The sequence below is a fragment of the Vanessa tameamea genome, chromosome 3, assembly GCF_037043105.1.
Source record: "Vanessa tameamea isolate UH-Manoa-2023 chromosome 3, ilVanTame1 primary haplotype, whole genome shotgun sequence".
Classification (NCBI taxonomy): Eukaryota; Metazoa; Arthropoda; class Insecta; order Lepidoptera; family Nymphalidae; genus Vanessa; species Vanessa tameamea.
In genome coordinates this window covers 7,102,190-7,113,270 of record NC_087311.1, presented here as the reverse complement: position 1 = coordinate 7,113,270, position 11,081 = coordinate 7,102,190, and the positions used below count along the sequence as shown (strand labels likewise).

General features: G+C 30.4%; 1 protein-coding gene across 2 annotated transcripts; it reads right to left on the bottom strand.

Annotated features, from left to right (window-relative positions):
• Window positions 1-2,078: 2,078 nt before the first annotated feature.
• Window positions 2,079-10,873, bottom strand: LOC113397414 (ras-related and estrogen-regulated growth inhibitor). 2 transcript variants are annotated; one of them, XM_026635736.2, is made up of 7 exons: window positions 10,608-10,873; window positions 9,529-9,656; window positions 8,991-9,127; window positions 8,688-8,846; window positions 7,241-7,393; window positions 3,904-4,069; window positions 2,079-2,418 (listed from the first exon to the last, which is right to left on the bottom strand). In XM_026635736.2, exons 2-7 carry the CDS (start codon window positions 9,641-9,643, stop codon window positions 2,174-2,176), a joined length of 975 nt encoding a protein of 324 aa, XP_026491521.2. In that variant the 5' UTR covers window positions 9,644-9,656; window positions 10,608-10,873; the 3' UTR covers window positions 2,079-2,173. The 2 variants fall into 2 exon arrangements, with proteins under 2 accessions (XP_026491521.2, XP_026491522.2); XM_026635737.2 differs by having other exon boundaries at window positions 10,617-10,873.
• Window positions 10,874-11,081: the final 208 nt, after the last annotated feature.

Here is an 11,081-nt window from a genome sequence, read left to right as displayed (position 1 = left end):
AGATGGCGGAATAGTTATTTTTATTGCATTTCTGTAATACGGGTATCAAATGAAAGGGATTGTTGAGAGTAACTGGAAAAATAATGTGACGTCATTCCAAATCCATACTGCGAAACACCCAAGAAAGCGGAATAGTTACTTTTTATGCACTTATGCAATATGGGTATCAAATGAAAGGACTTGCCGAGAATCATTAAACAATATTCTGACATCACTCTTAATCCAATATGGGGGGCTTTTGAAGTTTTTTAGTATTACAAAGTTAACCGGCAAACAATATTGCAACAATGATGCATAGAACTTGAGATGAACAGACTCAGAAACCTAGCCAGGAATAAAAAGTAAAAAATTGCTAAGCTGTATACGTATCGTTATCTTGGCGATCCTGGCGATAATATTATTTTTTCAAAATTATTTAATAATTGTATTGCCATCAGTCATTTGTACGTGTATATAAGTACATGGATGACGTTACATAGATATAAATAGATGTTGTTAATTTTAAAAAAGGGTTTAAATTTTTTAATTCATAGTTAACTAGCGACACACCCCGGCTTCGCACGGGTGCAATGCTGCCACTAAATATACTAGAGAAGTTTTATACTATGTAATGATTATATGAATTTTCTCTACAAACAATCTGATTACGTCTGCCTATTCCTATGCGAAACAACTCTCCATCGAAGTTGTTTTGTTAATACTTAGGTACATCAGCTAAGTAAGCTGACCTAACTGTAGTTTAAAAAACGTAGCATTAGTAATAAAATATATATTTTGGATATAATTATATTTAGCTACTTCACTTTAGTACTCTGTAGTTACTCTATATATATAGTAATTTTTATAAACAACTAATATACTAATTTTAATAATATAATTGTACTTCCATTTTATTTCTTATGATATTTTTCTAAAAGTAAAAGAATTATATTTAGTTAAATCTATATTTATATTTATTTTTTTTATTTTCTAAGGGACTAAGTAATAAACCAATATATATATTTATATATAACGTATAGTAGTAGATACAGTGCGTTCCTTAGTGGGTCCAAGTATATGATACATGTCAGAAAATGATTGTACTCCAATAGGTATTTTATGCTGAACATGTTTTTTTTACTTTGACTTCTATAAGAGACAGGTATATAACTGGATATATATGTAGGATTTAATTACTCGTTAGATATTATAGCGTAGAATTGTGTGGTGACTATTGATCTGATGTCAAATTATTATCAGCTCATTAATCTGCCCATCCTTTTTAAGTCTAGTCGCCTTAACAACCACCCTGAGCTAATTATATTTTTACATACTAGTTTTTACCATAGCTCTAAGTTAAAAACAAATGATAGTGAACACGTAACGTATGATCGACAATATTGTATTGTTATTTTTAATAATTTCATCCATACAGGATGATTTACAATTTAGATAGTCAGGATCGGATTTGGAGCTCTGGAGGCCCGGGGGCAACAGAAAAGTGGGGCCCCTAGTTTTTTTTTTTATAAATTAATTTTAAGAATTTTATTTCTGGTCTAAAATCTAGTAAGGTTTGTTTATAATACAGCAAAACTATAAAATGACTATTACTATAATTTGACTATACCTAGATATCTAAACATATATTACATTAAAATTCTTATCTCGTCGAAACCTCTATTTTAGGAGCCCCTGCAGTTGCCCCAGTTGCCCTCCCTTAAATCTGGACCTGTAGATAGTTATGTATAAGGTATAAAATGAGTTGGTAATATCATAAGTATAAAATATTTTTAGGAAACTTTATATGTACAATGCGCCGTGCTCGCGCCGTGCGATGCTGGAGTCTGCCTGCTGGTAAATTCACCACTGTTTTTATGATGTACACAAAAAATATTTTAAATTATTATGCAATGCTATGATGCTAAGGAATATATTACGTGACAAAATAAATAAAATAGTTAGCATTTCTTTGGTCAAATATTATAATCGCCAATTTATACAATAAAAATCTCTGTTACTTGGAACGAAAGCGCTTTTATCCAAATACCAAATGATCATACGATTTTCACAGGGTGATCAACGAAATCAATATATTTAATATAATATTTTAATTAACAGTAAATTTCATGAAAAGCATGAATCAATAATTAAATATTGGTAACATTATATTTTCAGTTAGCTTTGAATGGCTATATTAGAAAATTGAATATGTACTAGTATTGTTCCCTCTCATCGACACACTCATTCTCCTGACAGGCATAGGATGAGGTCGGACCGAGGCGGGATGCCTTGGTCTTTCAGGTCTAGGCGGAAGACGAGAATCCGTACTCGCGCGAGCACGAAACTTGTCCGTACTTTCAGAATGACCCGAAGATGACGTGGAGTCACTACGTACAATGCCGGCTGCTTCTTCTAATTCCATTTCTGTAAATCGACGGCCTGAAGAAAAACAAAAGTAAGTATATATATCAGGATATACTAGAGTATCACTATTAAACATCTGCTCAAAAAAGCAGAATATAAACGGAGACGGGTAAAACGTTAAGTAATTGACTAAATAGATTAGCTACATATGTTGCCAATCGCTAAAAGTAAGCTATACCTACTGTTTTCTGTATCTACGTTAACAAAAGTTTTTGTTTTTTATATTAAAATACATTGAAAAAAAGATGTTTTAAGTTGAGTTGAGTTAATAATTTCATCTTATATTAAAAAAAAATTAGGACAGCTTATATTTTGCATTCGAATTACTCTGTCTGTCGTTTTGATTCATTACATACAAATTGACGCGTACTTCATAGAAAAACTATTATTTTCTAAAGTAACTTTGGTCTAAAATTTTAATTAAAAAAAATGTTACAAGTTAAAGAGGTAAAATATTCGCGTATGAGAAAAGTATAGAGTTTAAAAAAATATATCTTAAAACGAGATATTGACTGCGATATGCGGCAGAATATTTTATCGATGTCATGGTTTTTACTATAAAACACCAACGGGTAGAGTTAGCTTTAATAGCTTTTTGGAGAATGTTGCAGACTGGTAGAGTCGAATATCGTGTATGGGACGTTATTTTTTAATCAACATTATAAAATTAATGTTAACATTCGCTCACGTTTTTTTAATTATAAGCAAGAACTCGTCGTTATTAATTTTTAAACATTGAAGGTCACACTGTACGCTAAAATATGTTACTATCATCATAACAAAATTAACTCATACAGGGCCCTCTTGAAAAGTTAAAATAGTTCGTAAAGACACATGTATTTAAAAATAAATTATTATTATTAGAAAAGTATATTATTTATATAAGATGGTTAGTTAATGTCGAATATATGTAGTAGAGTATATTAACATTATATTTAGCGTAAACGTGGATTTAACTATCTAGACTATATTATACTGAAAACTTTTAATAATTAAAAAAAATCTAAGCAGGAGGATATTTCCAATAGAACAAACGCCGGGCTCGGCCCTCTCTCCGATATTTTTTTTATTGCGAAGGAACTCATTGGTATTTTATATTTAAATTTTTTAATACGAAATTGGTTTTGCGTGGGTGTATGTTTCGTGATATTAGAAACGAACGACATCTCTTGTGTTTATTACGTTTTACATGAAGCTCGAATAGCAGAGGCCCTTCATCTCTTGGCACGCAATAATTTAAATTTTTATGGATGTCATATTATATACGTTTCATTTCATGCCTAGATTTTTTAAGATTTACATTATGTTTATTTTTTTCTTCTGCTTGTTATAAAGAAAGAAGAAATTTACTAATTTTGTTATTAAACCAACATATCATTCCTCGTCTCTTATTTCCTGACTAAGTTAGATATCAACAAAACGTTTTCGTATGTATTTGTGCAACGCCTAATATGACTACTTTTCTCTTAGTTTGAGTGTAACGATGCGAGAACAACTTACAAAACGTGGGATTAACACTAGTAATTGTTTCGGAAGCGGTATCAGATATCGCACGTGAGAGTGGTCGGCCCAGGGCAGCAGGATGCAAGTCAGCGTCAACGCGCCCGCGCGACCATTTGCTGCCCACTCGCCAGAAACGACGAGCGTCACGGAAAACACTCCATACCTGAAAATTAAATGTCCTATTTTTTACAACTCTTATCTAATTATACAGATAACAGGTGATTTTCTTTTTTTGAATATTTTATTTAATACGTTTTGTTCAGTTTACGACTTTTTCTGAATACACAATATGTGCTTTTTCTGGAGATATTATAAAACACCTATGTGTGTTCTCCATTCCTTCACTTTCGCAGGCTGATGGAACGTTTTAAAAAGCCCGGGAGTGTAACATTGTTAACTATAACTTCGGGTTGTCTATGAGAATTTTTGGCTTTATCACGCCTAAGAATGTTCAACATAATTTTCAATAAACTCTATGTCGGCAATGTTCATTTGGCTCTGTTCATGAATCAATACATAGTCTTGAAATGTTAACAGTATCTGACATGACTTAGGATAATTGCAGTGGGATAGATAATTAATTATCAATATTTTTTCTTATTTCATAAAAATATAATTGGTCCCTATGATTGTGCATTAAAGATAGATATCCTAATGGGATAGTTTCTATCGATATTTTGGAAATTGCCAACCATAAAAACTTTCTGTTACTATATAATTAGCGATAGGCCGATACGCCGATTTATCAGCCGAAACTTTGATGGAACTTCTGATGGAATATTAATTCTTATCAAAATTAATTTATTTATTTAAAAAAGATTCGAAGTTAGCTTATTTGAAAATATGCTTTTTTATGGTGTTTTCTTTTGTAATAATTTCATTTTCATCTTTTATTTAATAGAAGAAGAAAACCAACAGAATAACATACTTACGTAGATAATATTGTGAGTCATAACAATAATATGTGCGTGAGATTTTACATTTTTAATTGCAAAGTAATGATGTACTTCAATTAAACATAGTAAAGCAATTTCTGACTTAATCATTATAGTAACGTCTGCTTTATTAAAATATATTAGATATTTTATAAAAGTTAAAATATAATTGCTGTTACAAGTCCGCCTGGGTAGGTAAAACCAACCCACCATATAAGATTGATTTCGCATTGGCGAAGAAAGGAATGGTTAATATTTCTTACAGCGCCAGTGTCTATGGGTGGTGGCGACCAGTTACCATCAGGGCTGATGGACGAACATATGGGCCACCATATGCTCGCTCGTCTAACCATATTATATAAAAATAACTTTTAACCACATCGATTAATTTGATTAGTTGTTCTATTATTTTCTATGTAATATTATCAAATGTTATATTAATATAAGGTAGGCATCCAATTGACAGAAATATACAAGATATTTCTTGACGCCGGATAAATCTGTCACAGAGTGAGACGTCAAAAGTACTTATTAAATGATTTCAAAGTTACGACTTCAACATCTGACGTCTAGAAATTATGGTATAAAAACTTTTAAGGCTTTCCTTTCCTTCAATTTATATCTATCTCCTAGTATATCTTATATAGATATTCGCTTTTAAATGTACATATATAAAAGCGAAATATCACTCACTGATTAATCACGAAATCCTAAATCAGAATAACACATACCAACTTGAAATTTGCCAGGTAGGTTCCTTATAGGGTGTAGACATCCGTTATGAACGGAATTTACGAAACTTCATGCCTAAAGGGGTAAAACGGGGGTTGGTAGTTTGTTTCATAAATTTCGCGCGGGTAAAACCGCAGTATCAGCTAGTGTATTTATATATTTTAAAAGCCTTGCATTCAGGAGTTACATTTACCATGAAACTAATTTGATATTGAACAGTTAGAATACCTTTTCATTTGCTGTAGTTATATTTAGCTGAAAATGACCTTCAACTCTTGCCTTCAAGTCTCCCTTTGATAAAATTTGCATTAATATTTCGTACTTATATTTTCAATTTAAAGATAACAAAATGAAACATATTCGCTACGTATATGTGACGCGTTAATCTAACCACAATTGTTTTGCAAAAATATACAGGTTTCAGTGTGAGGCACGTTCCATTCACATGATCATAAGCTTAAAAATCAATCAGCTTTTACAAACAACTGGTTAAAATACTCGATTGGGTGATTAAGGTTCCTTAATTTAAATATTGTTATCAATATTTTAAATAAGCTCTTATTATGAAAATGAAACATAAAGCAGTTTATTGAAATTTAATTCTCTTATATTACTTATTCTATATGAGCCTTGAACTATTCTTGAGGTTACCCCGTAACTGTACAATTTTATATTAATACTGAAATATTGCCGATAACATAATATAATTGGTGTGATATCATTTGAATATCAACCTCTCATTTGGAGCTCATATACATTAGTCAGGTGGTTATTATATAATAACTCGTCAAAATAAATTATTTGTCAATTGATATGATTAGTACATATTATAGGCGTGAAGATACGAAAAAGAAAGTGATCATACACTTTTTTTTTACAAAGTTACACTACAAAATAGAACATGTCTTACTGAGGGTAATTCTTAATGTAAGCTCGTCTGGATAAGTACCATCCACTCATCAGTATTCTAAGACCAAATAGCAATTCATTACTTGTAATGCTATGTTTCGTTTCGCAGAGTAAATGAACCATGACTAAAGGCTCAAAATACAATTTTAGTTAGTATGATTTGCAAAAAATGTATAGTGGATGGAAAATTTACGACACTGATGAAATACTTAAAATGTTATTATTTATTACAGTGTCAATGCCTATGAGACATTGACAACTTACTATAAGGCTATATGGCCATATACCATAGAACTATTTGCTAGTATGCTTACACATTATTAAACATAGGTATATTCAAAAGTTCAACAAATATGGACTTACAATCCTTAATGATAACAAATACAAAAGTGTGTTCGTTGCTTTGTTGGAGCAAGGATCGTAAGGAATCATCATGATTATTTCATCGAGATAGTTTATGGTTCGGAGAATAAATTAGGGAACTTTAAACAAATTTGTATTTAACTTCACCCCTTTTAGTATGTGTGAGATATTTCGTGAAACTGAATTTAAGACAAGATTCTCGCGACCTAGTGAAAGAAAAGTTTGCTTTTTCTTCGTGTTAGGGACAATACAATCTAGCAAACCAAAAATTTCCAAATAGCTAGACATGATATGAATGCTTGCATTTTAAAAGGATGTTTAAAAACAAAACAATGAAAGTGTAGTCGCGGGTGTAAGCATAATAACATAAATATTGAAAGTATACATTTTCTTACTTGGTCGATGCTTTCCCTGACCGATATTTCGTGAAAGCACACGCAGCCTATTTCCTTGCTTCTTCGTTGTCCTTCGTCTGTACTCACCATTCGATCGCCGACTTGGTCCACTTTGTTTCCTACTAATACTACTGGAGTTTCTAATATACTGTCCTGTAAAGAGAATACAGTGTAACATTGAAATGTATTTATTATAATTAGTAGATACAGATCAATAGCCTTGTATAGTCCTATAGGACGATGGTTAAGAAAACGGTTTTAGAGCTTATTCAACTAAACTGATTAGTGGGTTGGTGTTTATGAAAATATGATAGCAAAGAAGTATATTGCAGACGCTTAGACCACACAGACACAGAAGTTATTGCCGTCATGGTCAACGAGGCGTTTTTTCCAATAGAAGTTATAAATCTAAATTAAATGCTAAACAAGTTACATAAAAAAAAAAAAATTTACATCAATATTATCAATTCGTAATTTATTTTCTTAGTTTTTTCAATCTCGGAGCTTTGTAAGCAGGGAAGGTTATTAAGAACTCGCGTCTCAGTCTAATTAACTTCTAAGCGAACGTTTTTCATATGGCTTCTTCATTATTTTATATTTAACTTAATTTTAAATCGCACCTTCATATGAACAGTATTGATGTGAACATATGGAATAACAACATATAAAATAAAATAAAATATCTAAAAACGATTATTGCACATAATTACATTAATTTTAGCATATAATTTACATTATTACCCGTGACTTCCTACGGGTAGAATAAGTGTCAGTATAAAACGAAAATGTATTGTTATTTTTTTTGAACATGAACCTTTGCAAGCGTACGAAACATGCAATAGTTTCATCACAATCGGATGGATGGTTTATAAACGAATAGGAGTCAAACATTATTATCGGAAAATATTTTCAAAACGAAAATTACATAACATTTTCTTCTTAAATCATGTCACTCAAACGTAAATTTTGAAATGAAAATTAATATCAACATTAAGGTGAAGGTATTTTGCTATTTGTATAATAGAATTTAATAAAGCCTTATTCGGCTACAATTATTGTAATTAAATCATGTTGATATTTTATTGATTGCATTTACAAAACTCAAACTATAATAAAAGCTCAATAAATTTGATAAATTTGCAGAGTCAAAGTCGATTTTTTTTAGGTAAACAAACTTACTTTAACTGTCACATAATAAATTAACGAACATCGTGTTGGATATATTAATATGCCTGTTTATTATTTTAAAGTATAAATTATTTATAAATGTTTTCCCACATGTGCATCAACCCGCATTCAAGCAGCATGGTAGAAAAAGCCGAAAGAGAGAGAAGTATACTTTTTAATATGTACTTGATTATTTTCTTATTTTTAATTAATTAGAGGAATTCTGTTCTGTATTTAATAAATAAACGTTGCGTAGTAACTTATAATTTGGTATACTGACCTTAATAGAGGAGGCCAGCCTACGTCGTCTTTTGTTATAATTGATTAGAAATTTCAAGCGATGGCACTCGTCAAACGAACACTTGTCCGTTACAGAATACATTAGTATAAATGCTTCCGCCCATCTAATATTACTTTCTAAATTTACATATTCGCTTTCCTGTAATGTATAAACTACAGAAATTAAAAAACGTTTTGTGTGTCTATTTTATTTATTGCATATAGTAATTGGTTAAAATTAGTCATTGTCGTTTAACATAATTATAACTTCATTTAAGATTTTAATGTAATATCTTTTACTCACATGAGGATCTCCTGCAGAATCTAATATTTCAAAATACACAGTTTCATTATCTATTACTGTTTGGTAGGTATAAGTTTTTTCTAAATCTGGATCATACTCGCCGATAAAACGTCTTGTGATGAATCTTACTACAAGTGCTAAAATAATAAATATGTGTAGTAACTACTACTACCAAAAATATGTAATGTTATGATGTAGATATTCCAAGCTATTTACGCAAATTTCATGGATGGCTTCCTAGTTCCAGGAACCTAACTAATAATTTCGTTAAATACAGAATATAGAATATAAACCTATTAAACACTATTGGATAAATGGAGTTAATTATGGACCAAACATACATTTGATATATTGCATTTAGATTATTATGTTCACATAATATTACATTGTTGTCATTTAATTAAAAAGTTAAGCTCTATCGCACATTGACGAAACGGAATTTAGTAATTTATGTTACTGGAATTTATTAATGATGATTATACTAAATGCGCTAATTAAATAAGTAGTGATAACAATATAAAAAAAATGTGTATTTTACCCGATTTCCCAACTCCTGACTGGCCTAGCACCATAACCTTAAATGGTTTAGGCTTAGGATAAACTACGAGCTTAGCCAAAGATGACTTTGGAGATGGTGTAGTTGTCGTCATCATCACATTATTCCATCTAAAACGTGTACATATACGTTATTTAAAATTATATAAATATAGCTTATCATTTAGGTACGTTAAAATCAAATTTTATAGCTAAAAACAATTTTACTAATTCCTACTTTCCTTGTATTTATATGAAAGAATGGTATGATAAATCAAAAATGGCTCATAAATTAAATTCGCATAATTATATATAGTTTAATGTTAAAATTTAAAAGAGACAATGATGAAAAACAGACAAACTTTTGAACCACATAAAAGTACCGCTTAAAAGTAAATAATCCAAAATCTGTCGGTCTTATTCTGTAAATCACTAAAAGAAACATATTAAAATTTTTAAAAAAGATAATCTACAGAGTATCGTGTAAATTGTTGAAAATATTGCGTATTCTACAGATTCAAGATTAATGTGTAGATGACTCACTAGTCACTGCTGAAAACATTTCTTGTTCTAATATAACTAAAAATAACAATTTTCTTTTCATTGATATTGTTTCAATTATTCTGTAAAAACAAACCAGTTGTCTGGAAGTGAAGTTTGATTTTAAACACAAGCATCAATAGCAAACATATGTAGCATCTGCTTTGGACTTGGGTATATGTTTCGATCATATTTGTTCTTACAAATCATACTATTTTTGTAGAGAATCAAAACGTGTACTTGATTACGAATCCATACTACAGACTTTATTTGTTTATGATTGCACATATTATTTGCTCAGTAAGCTTGTACTACTGACTTAGATTTAATAAAATATTTTTATTAGTTGATATTTTGCTACGGGTATTTTCCAATTATATGCAATTTTTTCGCTCATTTTTTATCCAATACACACATATAGATATGACCTTTTTGTAGTATAAATACACTTATAGGATACTGGATGCTTTCTGTAATATCTCACGTCCACAATGTTTAAATAATAAGGTTAATTTATAATCAATAATATAATTTAAAACTTACTACAATTACCATAGAAGTGTTATAAATTGACTCCACAATCGTTGAACCAAAATTTCGTCTTTTATAAGTTTGGTACAAATTGATACTTCGGTACAAAAATACATATTACATCCTATAATACTCGTTCAATAATATTTTCAGCGTTGTATATGAGTTAGTCATAATCGCTTTGAATCAAATAAATATATTTATATTTTAAATCCGTAATAAGTCGCTGTCAACGATCGGAGGTTAACGCGAGTATACCGCGAGGGACGCCGGTAGATACTGACTTGCTGAGTACTGACTACGGATTGCTCTATGTAAGAAGTAAGGACAATGAACACGAAATAAGAAAAGGGTTTTCTGATATAGTAAAAAGTTAACAGTAAGCTAACAGGTATAAGATTATTAAAATAATAAACTTTTATGACTATATTGTGTTCGGGGCAGAAAAACCGGGACAATGTGTTAACACATACTTTTCCTAACGCT

What these genes read in the sequence shown, in the direction of transcription:
- LOC113397414 (XM_026635736.2), bottom strand. Translation starts at nt 9,643, where the DNA reads ATGATGACGACAACTACACCATCTCCAAAGTCATCTTTGGCTAAGCTC. An exon ending in GGCTGGCCTCCTCTATTAAG is followed by an intron (nt 7,394 to 8,687) that starts GTCAGTATACCA and finishes TTCTCTTTACAG; the next exon opens with GACAGTATATTAGAAACTCC. An exon ending in TAGTGTTAATCCCACGTTTT is followed by an intron (nt 2,419 to 3,903) that starts GTAAGTTGTTCT and finishes GTTTTTCTTCAG; the next exon opens with GCCGTCGATTTACAGAAATG.